The 15,278-nt window shown below is 55.1% G+C and overlaps 5 protein-coding genes across 5 annotated transcripts; all 5 read left to right on the top strand.

The window, feature by feature from the left end:
• Nucleotides 1–725: 725 nt before the first annotated feature.
• On the top strand, nucleotides 726–968 carry LBRM_20_1620 (ubiquitin-like protein; the record flags this gene model as incomplete). The annotated part of the gene is made up of 1 exon (XM_001564394.1): nucleotides 726–968. One exon carries the CDS (start codon nucleotides 726–728, stop codon nucleotides 966–968), a length of 243 nt encoding a protein of 80 aa, XP_001564444.1.
• A 1,455-nt stretch (nucleotides 969–2,423) lies between these two features.
• LBRM_20_1610 (conserved hypothetical protein) lies at nucleotides 2,424–3,344 on the top strand (the record flags this gene model as incomplete). The annotated part of the gene is made up of 1 exon (XM_001564393.1): nucleotides 2,424–3,344. One exon carries the CDS (start codon nucleotides 2,424–2,426, stop codon nucleotides 3,342–3,344), a length of 921 nt encoding a protein of 306 aa, XP_001564443.1.
• Nucleotides 3,345–5,294: 1,950 nt separating this feature from the next.
• Nucleotides 5,295–7,475, top strand: LBRM_20_1600 (putative cardiolipin synthetase; the record flags this gene model as incomplete). Its single annotated transcript, XM_003722939.1, has 1 exon — nucleotides 5,295–7,475. One exon carries the CDS (start codon nucleotides 5,295–5,297, stop codon nucleotides 7,473–7,475), a length of 2,181 nt encoding a protein of 726 aa, XP_003722987.1.
• Nucleotides 7,476–9,003: 1,528 nt separating this feature from the next.
• On the top strand, nucleotides 9,004–12,030 carry LBRM_20_1590 (conserved hypothetical protein; the record flags this gene model as incomplete). Its single annotated transcript, XM_001564392.1, has 1 exon — nucleotides 9,004–12,030. One exon carries the CDS (start codon nucleotides 9,004–9,006, stop codon nucleotides 12,028–12,030), a length of 3,027 nt encoding a protein of 1,008 aa, XP_001564442.1.
• Nucleotides 12,031–14,040: 2,010 nt separating this feature from the next.
• LBRM_20_1580 (putative protein kinase) lies at nucleotides 14,041–15,198 on the top strand (the record flags this gene model as incomplete). Its single annotated transcript, XM_001564391.1, has 1 exon — nucleotides 14,041–15,198. One exon carries the CDS (start codon nucleotides 14,041–14,043, stop codon nucleotides 15,196–15,198), a length of 1,158 nt encoding a protein of 385 aa, XP_001564441.1.
• Between the last annotated feature and the right edge of the window lie 80 nt (nucleotides 15,199–15,278).

Raw genomic sequence — 15,278 nt, 5'->3', positions numbered from 1 at the left:
AGAGTTGCCCAGACACTAGGTAGGAGCCTACAAATCTTGATAAAGAGTGCGAACTGCTCACGAGGGTTGTCTTTGCGAACTCGGACTAGCTGCACATCGCCAGGGAGCATTTTTGGCACGTGTATGTGTGGGTCTTGAACGTACCATAGGGAGGAGTACTGTCTCTGTCTTCATCAGCTCGCGCGCTCTAGGCAAGTGTGGTGCTCTTCTCTCTCTGACTCTAAAGGTTCTGAGCGTGCACCGATCCACCCCCTCTATCACCTTCTCTGTCCCTCTCTCTTTCACCGCTTCTTCTTGGTCCCCACTTGACCTGTATTACATCTGCCGTGATGTGTACGTGCCTGGAGAACCTTTTTGTTCTTTGAGTGTCTCCTAGTCGACTCACACCGCTCTTCGTTTCTCTCTGCTACACTCCTTTGTTGGCTTTCAAGACTATCGCACATAGCAGCTATCAACAGCCGCGCATTCCTTGTGCGCTTCTTTGCGACTCGCACATGCATTCCGCACTGCCACTCCTCTGTGTGCCGCGTTTCTCAGCAAAGCAGCTAACTCTTTCAAGAGTAGAGAATTGACACAGCAACCCACGCGTGTTTTTGTGAATTAACCGTTTCTTTCTTTTTTTTTTTCTTTGCTTCCCAACACTCCAGGCACGTCCTCACGAACTCTCTGCAAAAAAGCATCTCAACGCCCCCCTCCTCCTCCTTCGTGATTTGGCAGTGTGCGTAATGACTTTCTCCTTTAGCGTCATCTCAACCACGGGGCAGCGGATCTCCATCTCCGTTCTCGGCCCGGACAACACCGTAGGGGACATAAAGGCGAAACTCGAGGAGACGGAAGGCATTCCACAGAAAATGATCATGCTAGTGCACTCTGGTCGCAAGCTAGAAGACAACGCAACACTGGAGGAGTGCAACATACACGCAGGCGTCACAATCAACATGGTGCTTGCTCTGCGTGCTGGTCACTGAGCGTCATTCAAGAAAGTTTGGTGTGCTCTTCATGCATCTAGTTGATGGTAGCACTCGGCAGTGGGGCAAAGCGCAGCGAAGAGCTCTGAGACGAAGTTGCCTGTCAGTCGGAGATACTTCTTGGCCCACCGTGTACAAATGAGTGAAGGAGAAGAGGAGAGATGACACGGACTTCGTGCAATGCATCTTGTTACTCGAGTACTCATCCACGTCGACATGCCCTCTACCGTTGTTCTGCTCGTCTACCTTTATGGTGACCAAAACATGGGCGTCCCGATAGTGGAGCCGGACCTTAGTAGCTGAGATTCGGGAGGGTGAGGGTCGGAGGTAGTCGGAGAAGCGCCTTTTTATGTTTTTTCTTGTCGCCTTGCGAAAAGGGAAGAAGCATAGCCGAATTTTATTCTTGTGTGCGAGTGAGTGCACAGCGCTGTTGTGATTCTGCCTGCACCTGTGTGTGTGTGTGTGTGTGTGTTTATCTGTACTGGAAAGACCGAATGTCTCAATGTACTTGTGGTCCACTTCTATTAATTTTCCTCTATGTAACGTGCGGGCGCTCTGGCGCTCTCTCTCTCTCCTTCTAATGCGCACCGAAAGAGCGTTTTATTAGTTTCCTCGTGTGTCTCTCTGTGTTCTCGTTAGTGTTCTGAGGTGGCGAAGATTTGTGGACAAAACTGAAGCAAATAGGGTAGCAGTGGAGGGAGCGGGAGGGAGAGAGGGCGTATTTTCTTTCCATTCTTACAATGGGGCTACTGGACGTGATGGGCAAACTGGAGAAAAATGCTGCGATTATTCTTTTCTCCTCAGTGTTGCGAAGAAAAAAAGAAAACGAACGACCGCTGGGGGTGGTGAGCGATCTATTTTGCATTTTTTCACCTGCTCTGCCATCGCGGATCCCAGGCAAGCGTCGCGGCATCCTCCTTTTAGGAAAGGGGTGGGGGTCAAACGCACGCCAACGCGAGACACTCAGTGAGGCGTACTACAGGAGGTTAAAACTCTCACCAGCGCCCTCCTGTTCTATCGTTCTCCCTCTTCAATATCTACGTCATTCGCCGCAACTGTTTCTTTTCTGGTGCTCTGCTTACTACATGTTTCCCTCACTCAGGCATTCCTTTAGAGTGTGCCATCATACGTGTACAGCGCCCCACCTGTGTGTGTGTGTGTGGGGGGGGGTGTTTTGCTAGTTGTTCTACTGTCTCGATGCTTTGGTAGGTGCAGGCGGTACATTGGGCGTTTCCTCCGTCTCTGTGTTTTGTGTTTGTGTGTGTCTGTGCTACTTTAACTCACACCAGTGATTAGAGTGGTGGCCGCATCCAAATTAAACGCGCCCCCACCCGCGTGCTTTTCCGTGGCGCTGCTGCAAGGCAAGAAGGAGAAGACTGTAGTCTGGTGCCTCGCTCGCGAGGGTAACAGTCTTCTCTTTTCCATTTGCCAGCCTTCTTGTTCCCTCAAGCAAGCATGTCTCTCTGGCCGTTTCGGACGGGCAACGATGATCGCTTCCAGACAACCAGCGGTCCCTCTGGCACCGAGGACATCTACACCACCCTGCGCCAGGGAGCCCTACCGCCGCACCGCTACGGGGTCGAAGTGGACAACTACTTGGAGTGGCGGTGGCGGCGTGGCTTTGTGCAGAGCGTCTTCCCTGTGTCGTGCTATGGCGCAGTCGCCGGTTTCTGCGTCGGCTTCCGGCAGTCGCGCGTCGAAGGTCGTTATGTTGGTCGATATCGCATTATGTGGCGCTACACTTCGACGTTTGCAGCGGTGGGGCTTCTGACGAGCGCGTTTCACCACCTTCTTGTCGTCCGCAATCACTACCACGACAAGTTTTACTACCCCGTGGTGGCCGGCACGGGTGGCGCGGCGGTTCTTTCGCTGGCATCACAGATGGGCACTCTAGGGCAGGGCATGTTCGTGGGCGCCTTCCTCGGCATGCTGTACGGGCTCGGCTGCTACGGCATGACGTACTACCATCGACGACATCTGCAGATCTTTTTGCACGAGCAGCAGCTCCGGCAGGTGCCCGTTCACAAGGTCTCACCGGAGCTGCAGCCGATGTACCGCGCCTTCCTGTATGACAACCGCCCTTTGGAAGAGGCCGACAAAAAGCACCGTGAGACGGTTGCCCTCTCCCGCTCTATCGACGACACCCGCCTCGACGCCCAGACATTCATGAGCAACATGACGCCGGAGGTGTTTGAGTGGGTAAACTTTCCGGATTGGTGGCCACTGAAATGGCCAATGCAGACAGAGGAGGAGCAGATGCTTCTGGAGCGTCAGCGGAACGAGGAGGTTGAGCGGCGCAAGAACGTCTTTCTAGAAACGGAGGATGCTGGTCTGTTGAAGCGCAAGAACCGTGCGAAGAGGTATCGTGATGGGTGACATATCAGAGAGGCAACAGAGGAGGACGTGAGAAGCGGTGGTGGCCGCGTCGCTTGTCGGGAATGCGCGTGTGTGTCCCCCTTTTTTTGTCAGAAATTAAGGGCTTCCAACATCTCTCTGGATCGGAGCCCCGGTTTTTCTTCTGATGATGATCAGTCGTTTGTGGAGGCTGCAGCCGTGGCGCCAGAGCGGTGCGCCCGTGTGCGTAGGGAGATGAGGTCGGCACCGTGAAGACGCCTGCTCGTTGGAATTGAGGGGCACAACAGTAATTTGGGATGTCTTCGCCGTATCTGCGAGCATTTCTTTTTGTATTGCTGTTTGCTTGCCTTGTGCTGGTGTTCCTTGCGACTTGGATTCAAAGTACCAGCAAGTGCACAGCCACCGGCGTACACAGACATGCACAGACAGCTCAACAACAACAACAAAAAAAACGAGAGAGGCAATTCCGAAAAGGGGATCGTGGAGGAGTGAAACGGCGCTTTGTAGGGGAGCACGCATGCCAGCTGTGGCGCCCCTTCCCATGTGTCGCTGGACGTGTACATGTGATGCCGGAAAAGTGCTGCTCACTGCGTACAGCGGCAAGAAAAAAAAGGTAGGCTTTTTCTTTTTTGCCCCAGTGTAGCTGACCAAAGAGGACGCTCTCTTGAACCCGTAACGACGCACTCGTGGCTGTGTAGGCACACGTTATTCATACCGTCTGCCTCTTACTCCAGTTTTCCTACTCCCCCCGCAGCCTCTCTTTCTTTCCATCAGGAAACACACACACGTTTTGTAAAGGCGGTCGACTTTCCACTGCCATTTCCCCTCCCCCCTTTCCCCAACGAAAAAGGAGGGTCAAAAGGGTTGCGCACACTCTTCAGCGGCACACGTGCAGTACCACTCAAAGAGCAACATTTTTTTTTTTCCCTTTTCTTTTGCCTCGCTCCACACGCTCCTTCTTGCTTGTCGAATTCATTTCCAAGTAAGACTCGCGTTTCTGTGGATGCTTTTCACATGTTCTCTATCGTAGCACTGTTGGGCTCCTTCACTCTCATCTCTTCATCTGCGTGGACAGACATATTTTTTTTGGTCTGCGCCTTCCCTTCATCCCAGTAGTTGTTAAAACGAAACACGACGCCGCTGTTCCGCGGTGAAGCACTCACGTAAGCGTAATAGCGAACACACGAAGAGGAGGAAGACAGTAATACAACGTGGCAAGTAGGCCACCCATAGACTGGACGCGGAGTGCTCTTTTTTTTTTGCTGAAAAAGAAAAGCGCTAAAACGATACGCACGTGCGTATTTCGTGGCCCTCGGTGACGTCTTCCCCTCCCCCTCCTCTCTCTCTCTGCTTACAAAGGGCGCAGTTCATAGGCAACAAGAACACTAGCCGACTCTTCTCGGCGCGTCTCCTTGAATACCGGCATCTATAGTGCTGCCTTTCGCGTCCTCTGGGTACCGCAGTTGAATACTCGTGAGTTGCTCGTTGGGGCCGCTTATTGTTGTGTTTTTGTTTCTCTGCTCGTCTTTCTGTTGTGCGTGCACTTCACTCACGCCGAGGCAGCGCACAGAGACATCATCCTACTCGAACGCTGATATACTGGAAAGAGCGATTGTCTCGTGTTGCGCTTGTGGAGTACTGCACCGTCTCGCTGCTAGTTGAGTCCTTGAAATGAAAGCGAAGCACAACTTCCGCGCATTAATTCAAAACTTGGGACTTAACAAGGTAAGGAATTCGCCGAAGCGACGCATCCGAAATGTGGCTCACGATGCATTGCGCTCCAACGGCCAGGGCGGTACCGCTACAGTGCCGGCGATAGGCACAGCTGGCACTAGCTCCACACCTGGAGAGTGTGATTTGGCGGCTCCCTCCGTTCTTTCGCTGGGCTGGCGGTCACCTTTCGCAGCCGGCGGCTCATCTTTGCGGACTCCCAGCGGTTTCTCACTTGCCGAGCGCCTCCAGCAGCGTCGTATGCAGCTGCTGACGTCAGCGAATATGAAGCCTAAGCTGCGTCAAGTCTTTTTGTCGGCGGCCACTACGTACGGGCAGTTCTTGGAAGTCGCGAAGGCACTCGAGCCCTCGCCATCAGTCCTCGCCTTTTCGGCGTCCACCCCATCACCTTCCCCCCAACCCTTGCCGGAGTCATCCGACAGCGCTGAGGCTGGTGGCACAGCCGCATTCTACCTGGACAAGATGCAGCACACCTTCAAGGAGGCAAAGCGTTACTACAGCAGCACTCCGTTTGATCAGCGCTGGGATGACATCCTCAGCTCCCTCGCCGTACTTGGTCGCATGTCACGCGGCAATAGGGTAGTTCCATTCCACGACAGCGCAATGGCATTCGAGAGTATGTGGGCCGCTGTCAAGGGAGCCAAAGAGCGGGTGCACTGGCAAACATACATCTGCAAAGACGACTTCATTGGTCAAGGAACAGTACGTCGACTCGTGCAGGCTCACCAGCGCGGCTGCGACACGGAGCTCCTGTACGACTGCGGTGGTAACATCTCAGGGCGCGCGCGGCTGACAGGGGAACTAAAGCTGTGCGGCGCCAAGGTGATCCCGTACCGTCCCTTCTTCCGTAGTGTCGCCACTTACTTTATCAAAGGCCTAGACTGGCGGCGCAGCCCTGGACTTCGCAACCATCGTAAAATCTTGCTGGTGGACACGTGTCAAGGGTTCTGCGGCGGATTGAACGTCGGCAATGAGTACTGCGGCAAGGCAGCGGGAGGCACCGGCAAGTTCCGCGACACGCACTGCGGCGTCGTTGGCCCAGCCGCGGCACACCTTGCCGAAGTTTACAGGGACACAAAGCAGCCACACCCCTGGAAATACGGGTGGCGGCGCTGGAGGCAGATTGCCTCCCAACAAATCACGCGTCGCGTGAAGCAGGGACGGATGCGCATGGAGCGCAACGGACTGTACCGTGCTTTTCAGGAGGAGCGCGGCCGAAGTGGTCGACGCTTGCAGAACGTGTCATCGGCTTCGATGAAGGTCATGCGCAGGCGATGGCACAAGCAGAAGAATCAACTTCTAACTTTGATGCAGTGGAGTCGGGCAAGGTTGTCGTCCAATGTCCTTCTCGGCCACGAGGCGTTGCGCCACACACAGGAGCAATCCGACGTGCGCCTAGACGGAAAAGAGGCAAATGTGAAGGTGGGGACGGTTGTCAACGGGGCTGATTCCCATAAATCTAACGTAAAAGCCGCCTGCCAAGCACCTGGTCTCTTCGCCGTCAAGGATGCCAACGATGGTGAAACCGCATCAGCCTCTCTATTCTCGTGCGAGTTGTCCACCTCGTCTGCTGGCCCACGTGAAGCGGCCCGGGCATGGCCGTCGTCGCCGCTGCAAAGCAGCGACGGGAAGCTGAACGCACCGCTCAGTTCTGCGATGCGGCGCAAACTGTTGGCGGCGCGGCGTGAGGCACTCTATCGGGCCACTGATCTTCCGCACAAGCGCACCTATACCGACATGCTGCGACAAGTACCGATTCTGGATACGGAACCGGTCCCTGAGGCAGAGATGTACCTCCAACACCGCGAGCCCATAACGCAAGTGCTCTCCTGCAACCCGCGCTACCGCGACTACTCCATTCAGTACGCCTTTTGGCAAGTGACTCGTAAGTGTCATCGCCGCATCTGGATCACAACGCCCTACTACCTTCCAACGAGGAAGCTATTCAGTGCCCTTATCCAGGCCGCGCGTCGCGGCGTGGATGTGCGTCTTCTCGCCGGCAGCAACCAAACAACGGACCCATGGTTTATGTGGCACGCGTCGAACTACATCACAGAGAAACTCCTCAGGGCCGGGGTGAAGATCTACGAATTCAAAGGACAGCAAATCATGCACGCCAAGACGGTGGTTGTGGACAGCGTGTGGAGCTCTATTGGAAGCTACAACTGGGATTTGATGAGCAACCGCAACCTAGAGGTGTGTCTGTGCCACCTCGATCTCGAGGTAGCTCACTCGATGGAGACCCAGTTCCTACGGGACCTCACGCAGAGTGTGGAGGTACGGCTGGAAGATCACAAGCAACGGTCGCGCTGGCTGCGCTTCACATCGTGGCTTTTCTACAACTTTGTCTTCCTTCTCGACCGCATCACTTTCCGCTCCTTCGCGAACGAGGATGTTGTGGACGTGCCAGGGGCTCCGTGAGACTGAGGCATCCCAGAGTGATCCTCCCCCCTGCCTGCTTTGCTGGCTGCATCTTTGTTGTGCTTTCGCTGCTCTTTTCGCACACCTGGCGATGCCAGCCACCCCATCAATGGCAAGCAGACTCTAATACCCGCTCTTTGTGGTATCAGCCAAGGGGCTTGCGGCCTGCCCTTGGGTGGTACGGTGGTGAAGGGCCTGGTGTCAGCGGACCGGTCTGACGTGGCGCTGTGCGCAAGAGGCGTCCACTCACCATCACGCTTCTAGTCGCTCACTATGGACCACGTTGACGATTTGACAAGCATTCGGGCCAACCTACAGCTTTTTTCCTTGTGTTGCGTTGCCGTGGTGGTGCGCGTAGTCCTGGATCTACCCTTCACTGCATGCGGCGGAGTGGCAATGGGCTGAGCGGCGCTCAAGGGTGGTGGCTGGACCAGTTCCTCGCCCGAGTCGCAGTGGCACAGCGGCGGAGGTGATCGGTGATCCTGTGCCAATATTTGTGGACTTGTTCGCGGCGGAATGGGCACACGGAACGCAAAAGCCCTGATCTCGCTCACTGAATGTTCTACTAGACAAATCTGCTGTAGTGAACCTTTGTCTCTGTGTGTGTGTGTCTTTGTGTGTGGAGCACTGCGTACTACCGACTCTGTTTTATTCTGTTATGCTGGGTCGACGGGGGAAGGGGCACATGTAAGCCCCCTCCCCCCCCCTCATCTATAAAAAAATCGCCCTTCCTTCCATACCGCTACGATTTATGTCGCTCTCATTACGTCTTTGCTTCTTCACGCTTTTCCTCGTCAAGGGTTCCTTTGTGGGGCAGTCCGCTCTCCTCTCCGTGTCCTCCTCCATGGTTCCCCCTTCTCGTTTACACCTTACTCTCACTGGCTCCTTCTCTCGTGCTTGTGCTCCTTGGTTTTACCGCTTTCGTTTATCATACGTTCTTCAAAGCTGTCTTCTGCAGGAGTGCGGGTGTATTCCTGGGCGCTGCGACTGTTGGATCGGACGAGGCTGTTCCTCGCTTCTGCGCCTGTCTGTGCTCGCTTCGTCCCTCTCCATTGCTCTTTTGATTCTGATTCGCCATGCCACAGCTGTGGCATTGTAGACAGTTAGTAAATCGGAAGTTTAAGTGGCATTGACCATCTCTGCGGTACATGACGACCCCCCACCCTGCCTTCTGCAGTGGGCTGTGCTAGCCTACGGGAAATGTCCCGCATGCCCACGATTTCGGTGGACTAGGTGGACCATTCGAGAGAATGAGTCGCATTATCGGGCCTCTGAAAGACCACAAAGAATTGTGGGCCCAATAACGCGCCAAGACAGGCGTCTGCAGGACTGATGTTGGCGTTTCAACGTGCCGTTACTGCGATCCAGCCGAGCATCTTTCCGTGACTGCCTCCCTCTCGTCTACTTCGTGTCTTCTCTTGTTTTAATTGTTTTTTTTTTGGCGCCCTGCCAGGACTCAAAAGGCAAAGACGTCACTTCAGCTTTTTTGGAAGTGCGCCTTCATCGTGAGCCTCCGCGGGTGCGAGAGATGCGTCGGCGACTCGCCGTCTTTGTTTTCTCCGAGCACCGTTCAGCGAAGACAGCTTCGACCCTTTCCCACATCCCCGTCTTCTATGTTCCGCTCCGATGGCAGTCAAACTACGAGAGTGATCCTCGCAACCCCCGGTCTGGTACAGGTTTCCACTCGGGTAATGCACCACTGCCCCAACCAGCAGAGGCGACGACATCAAAGGCGGAGACCGTCGTCAAGGAAGCAACGATCCCGGATCGTATGATTCTCGACTGGAGCGGAGGCTCCGCCTACTACTTCTCTGAAGAAGAAAATACGCGGCTGTTTCCGTCCAACTCGTGCCCAGTCTCGGATGGAGGGTCTCGAGGTCCTGCTGGTCCCCTTTCCCCCCCACACGTGGGTTCCTCTAACAGCGATGGCGGAACGAAGGGTGACATAGCGGAGCCGACGTCGCGGGCGGTGATTCACGGCGTGGCGCGCAACTTCTCCATCGATCTCACCATTCCGCCTGTACGCCGCGAGGAGGTGGAGCGGTGGAAGTTGGACGGATACCTGTTTTGCAAGGGCTTCAACGCGTCAGGGATCTCGGCATATTCAACGAAAAGGTACAACCAGCTGCTTCCCTCAAGTGCCATGGTGACGTACCTCGGGCCTGAAATGCGCAAGCTCGATCAGATACATCGCCAGAAAGGCTTCTTTACGCCCTCTGAGGTTGCCGAGGTGTTTATCCCACTCGTCCCAACATTTCCTGTGGAGAGTCGTCATGTCATGGCGGCGGTACCTCCGGCGATCATGAAGCGAATAGAGAAGGCGGCCCGCTCGACTTCAACGCTGGCGCAAATGGTGTTTGAGCACTACCCGATGCTTTTTCACTACTCTCCAAATCGCTACCGACCAGCGCTCGTGCAGCTGAACTCTGAGTTCTGGTTTGTGCGCCAGCATCCCGGGTACGGAAAGGCGGATCGGGCGTTATTGCAGTTCCGGAGCCACGGAGCAATAGACTTTGATGCGCGCAACACTGCCGACGGCAAGTCTGGCGTGGAGCCGCTATACGCGGCTGAAGAAAAGGCTGCCGCTGAGGCGGCTCCCTCACTGCGCAGGGGACCCCGTGGTGCTTCGATGCGGCGACCCTGGAGTGTCGAGATGCTCGCTGTTCTCGTCCGCAACCTCCCGCGCGTGCCGACACCAGAGGGTATCTCAGATGGTATGGCGAGCAAAAAGGTGTCTTTACCGAGAGAAGGCAAGCCGCTCGTGCGGGAGCGCTACCGTCCGTTGAACCTTGTTCAATGGGTGAATAGCTTTCCTCCCGACGACCTCGCGTTTGTCAACAAAACACGTGAAGTTGCCGTCGTGCAGCTCATCACGCAATACGTGCACGTGTTTCAGCTAATGAGCTTGAAGAAGGGCGACCATAACCTCTTTGTTGAGGGACACGTGCTTCTTTCAGGAGGGACCGGGAGCGAATGGAAAGCGGATGCGGTAGCCTCGCCCGCCTCAAGTGCATCTGCCGTACCAAGCACCGAGAGCGGTGACGAGGCTTCTCCGGCACGTGAAGCAGTCGAAGAGGAGGAAGGCATAACCGGCTGGTGGTCTGTCGACGTCGCTAGTATTCCGGAGGAAACTGGCACCGCTAAGAGCCGTGCCGGCCCGCTCAAGACAGGCAACACTACGTCCACCGCCGATGACCGAGAGAGAGCCTTCAAGCAAGCGGTGGCGGAAGAGCTGATCGACTTGGATGACCTTGCGGAGGAGCGTGGCGGTGGTGCTACCCCGCTGGACTCTGAGGGTGACTTCCCCGCCACTGTTGAGGACGCTCATCAGCTCAGGGGTGCTGCGTTAGGTGGGGAAGGTGACGAAGAGGTGTTTCAAGACGGAGGCAACGAGGTAGATACCTACCGCGATGACGGCATCCCGACTTTGCAGCGCGTCAGAGATTCGCAAGCTCAGCGGGAACCACCGAAAGGTCCTTGCATGGATGAGGTAACGACATTTGGTTTGCCCCTCGAAGAACTCTACGTTCGGCGCCTTCCACCAGATGTGGCGCCTCGAAGTCTGAGTGACTTGGACGAAACCACTTCACCCGATCCGGAGCTGCTCGTTATCGCTGCCAGCTTTCTGGCCTCGCCACCTTCACTGCAGTCGTCCACCACTGACTGCTTTTTCCGACGATGTCGGCAGCAACGGTGGAGGGAAGTGAGGCCAATCGATGAGGTTTGGCGTTGGCTTGCAGTGGAGCGATTATATTCTGCATTCACCGTGGAGCAGCGGCGCCACCTGCGTGACCGCTACCGAGGGCTGGTGGGTTTTCTGCGCTACCACGGCAAAGTATTTGAGCTTAGTGGCGATCTTATGTACGTCATCGCGCATGACCCTAGGGGCACCATGGCCCCTATTCCACCCATGGAACGCGTGTTCCGCTATGCTAATCGTGTGGTTCTGCCAGACGACTTTGATGACAATCCAGACCGATGTGCCTCCCTCGTTGGCGAGGCTGAGCGCAAGATGTTCGTGCGGGTCCTCGGGGAAGGTGCGATTCCGAGTCACCGGCGCCACCTGCTGCTGCTGGATCCTGATAATCCGCTCATGCTGCACGAGGTACTCTATGACGAGATCGCCAACCTCCTGCCGGACCACCCAGTGCCCTTTATCGACCTGATGACGCGGCTGCCGCCGGTGATGCGCGCAGCCCTCCCGCACACGCTCAACTTCTCTGCCAGCAAGTGCATTGACGTGTACGTTGAGAGAGGCAAAACCATGATTCGGAAAAAGTTAGCGGCTCGGCTAGGCGCGGCACCATCGCCGTCGAAACCACGGATGAGTGTGGAGGAGGCCATTGCCGAGCTACTTCAACTTCCAGTTGGTAAGGACGGCATTTCGCTAAGGGCACTGGTCGGTATGTACTTATCTGTGCCGGCCACCTCTACCTTGGAGGACCACTTCGGCTCCGTCGGACGCGCCGTGCGGATGCTGCCGCAGTACTTCGAAGTCTGGGAGCATGATGCCCCTGGGCGCAAGAGAATGGTGATGGTGCGTCTGCGCCAGTGAATGCGTTACCCCCTTCCCCTCCCCCCTCTTTGCGCTTACCGGCGCCATGCAAGGGTGAGCACGAGTGCATGTGCACCCTGCGTCACAGCACCTTGGTTATGTCGCTGTGCGTGTATGCAGGCGCACGCACCTGTCCTTTCCTCTCTCGATACCTGGCCTCTTTTATGTGTGCGTGTGTTTTCACCTCTGGTGGCCGCCCAGGTAGGTCTCTTGACGTGGAGTCTTGTCTGTTCTCTTTTTGGCGTTGCTGCCCCTCATCTCACCCTTCCCCTTTAGTTGTAGGCGGTCTTCACAGCAAACGCGCAGCGAGCAAGGCAGAAATGTGTGGAGAGATGGAAAACAATCGAAGGACGCACGATATTCTGTGCTTGTTCGATTCGGAGCCCATTTCTCCTTTTCTTATTTCCTTGCATGAGTTGCGCTCTTCTTTGTTTTTATTGATTTCGTTCTCCTCTAAATTCCCCTCGTGCTGTTCGAGCGTGGTGGTTGCTGAGGTCCCAGCGATACAGACCTAACGAGGAAGCACAGGAAGGAGTAGGATTCACAGTGAGCCCGCTTGCCTCGATATTTATTTTGGGGAAAGCAGTTGATGAAATCGAAGCGCAGGGCGGATGCGGGCGAGATGCTCACCCCATCCGCTATCGCTTATGTGTGCAAGGGGGAAAGGCGAGGAGGAGTTGCTGACAACGACAGTCCGGCATGGTGTTCAAGAGAGACGTGGAAAAGGTGGGACGCAATGAGTCAGTGCCGCGTGCTCTCTGCCCCTGTACTTCTCTCCCGCCAGTTCCGTGCCACTTCAGATTCTGGATTTCACGTGATGACGCAGCACGCATGAGTCCTTCTACTGCTCGCACGACGATGCCCGTACAAGCCCATGTCCTAGTGAGCTGTGGCTTCAAGGAAGGCAGTTGTGTAACTGCGCTTTCTCTCCGTAGTTTTGCTTCACTCAGTTCCACCACCCCTACCCCAAACTAACGCTCTGCCGCCTTTGTGTGATCGGCTCTTCCTCGTTGAGGCGCTTTAATTACCCTTCTCGCTTTTCCCAGAACGTTCTGGGCGGCAACTATACTCACCCGCTGCCACCTTCTCTATCATAGCGAAGTCCCTCAAGCAACTGTCCCTGACTACTCCACAAAGAAAGCGCACTCGTGAACGGACTCACATCTGAGGACGACGTAGGACTCTTTTCGTGGACTGGGTTGAGCTGTAGGTCTCCCTTACACGCCTTTTCGTAGACTGTCTCTTCTTAGGTGACAACATCGGTTGCCAAAGCTCACGTGATCGTCAAGGATTTTAGAGCCCTTCAGTTTGGGACATTTGATTGACGCCTGTCTGCCGCCCACCCACCCACCCCCCGTCGCGTGCGCGCACACGCGTCTCTTCCGCTCTTGCCCCCGCAAATATACACCCAAACGTCATACACAAAACAGCAAAACAACAACGCACAAAAAGAGAGAGGGGAGAAAAACGCAAATTCACTTGCGACTTTGGATAGGCGCATGTACGAGCGCCTCTTTTTCGTGCCTTTTCATCTATTTTTTTTTTTCCCTACAAACGGAGGGGTTCGCACGAGAGCCGATTTAAAACGTTGCCCGCGCCCTCTCCCTTCCTTTCTCACAGGACACACTAACCGTTCTCAACATCTACTGAAACGCGAAACGAAAGACGAAAAATAAACAACTAAGCGGTGCCGTCAACAGTTTCTTCTGCATCCTAGACCTCGTTGTCTCAGGTTTGGCTGACGCTGTGTCCTTTTCTCTCTCTCTCTCTTTTCTTTTCTCTCCTCTTTTGCTTGACTTCCCCTCTGCCTTTTGGATCTCATCTTTTTCTCTCTCTTTGTGTGTCTGATTGCTCACTGCTCACTCTTTGCTTCTTCCTGCTGCTCTTTTGTTTAGGCTCACTGCTGCTCGACCTCTGCGGAATTACTACTGCAGACTGCACGTTACCGCCGCCTTCCTCCCCCCTGTTGTGCTTTTTTTTTCCATCCTTGGGTGACAGCTCTTCTCCGTTATGCCGCCGAAACTGAAGCCTCTGCCCGCGAAGAAGTTGGCGCCGTCTGCAGAGCAGCCAGAGGATAGTGATGAGCTCATTGTGGGAAACATCCGCGTAGGCCCTTGTGGCGTTGAGTTTACTGGAGAAGGCGATCTGCAGGTGCGACGACCCGATCTCAACTTCGATAACCTGAGGCGTATTCGCCAACTTGGCAAGGGCACGCAGGGCAACGTCGCCATGTATGTCACGGCAGATAAAAGTGTCTTTGCAGTGAAGAAAATCACGATTCCTAGAACGCTCGACAGTCGCACACGTCAGACCGTCGCTGCAGAGCTGCGCAATATCTTTACCGCACAGTCAAATGAGTACACGGTAAACCTGTACAACGCCTTCTACCGTAACAGGGCACTGCGACTGGTAATGGAGTATATGAACTGGGGTAACATCGATGAGCTCATCGCTGAGACAGAGAAGATTCCAGTGACGGTCTGCGGCTATATCGCGTCGCAGATGCTCCACGCCCTTGCTGTACTGCATACGAAATCGAACATCGTGACAGAACCTAATCAGCACAAGTCCCTGTGCCAAATTCATCGCGACATCAAGCCAGCCAACGTGCTCCTCTCCACCACCGGCTGCGTCAAGCTGGCTGACTTTGGGATTGCGACCAGTGCGGAAACGATCGGCGTCAACTCCTTTGTTGGTACCGCGACGTACATGAGCCCGGAGCGCATTCAAGGGCGGCGCTACAGCACGCCGAGCGACATCTGGAGCGTTGGCGTGGTGGTCGCTAAGATGTTGCTCGGCCACTACCCGTTTTACTCTGTCAGCAAAGGGTTCATGGCACTGCTGTGCGAAATCAACAGTGTGGAAAAGTATCCACTCATGGCTGCCACCGGGTGTAGTCAGGAGGTGCAGGACTTCATCGACTCGTGCCTTCGACAAAACCCAGAGCACCGCAGCAGCGCCTTTGAGTTGCTGGAGTCTCCGTGGATTAAGCACTGCGAAGAGCACGGCAAGGCTGAGATGGTGGCTCTGCTCAACTTGCTGGGCGATCGCAATCGGCAATACCACGAAGAGGACTCTTTTCAGGCGGCTTCTAGGGAGGCTTCTTGCTTGACTATCCCACGTGATACCTCCGAAGAGTGCAGCACTGACAATCCCCTGAGCAGGTAGGTGTGAAAGTTCACCCATAAATGCACCTTTCCGATATCTCTCGCATGTTTTTTTCTTCTTCCCTCGTCATGTGTGTTATG

The sequence above is a fragment of the Leishmania braziliensis genome (genome assembly GCF_000002845.2).
Source record: "Leishmania braziliensis MHOM/BR/75/M2904 contig, possible fusion of chromosomes 20 and 34".
Lineage (NCBI taxonomy): Eukaryota > Euglenozoa > Kinetoplastea > Trypanosomatida > Trypanosomatidae > Leishmania > Leishmania braziliensis.
This window is presented reverse-complemented; position numbering and strand designations above follow the sequence as displayed.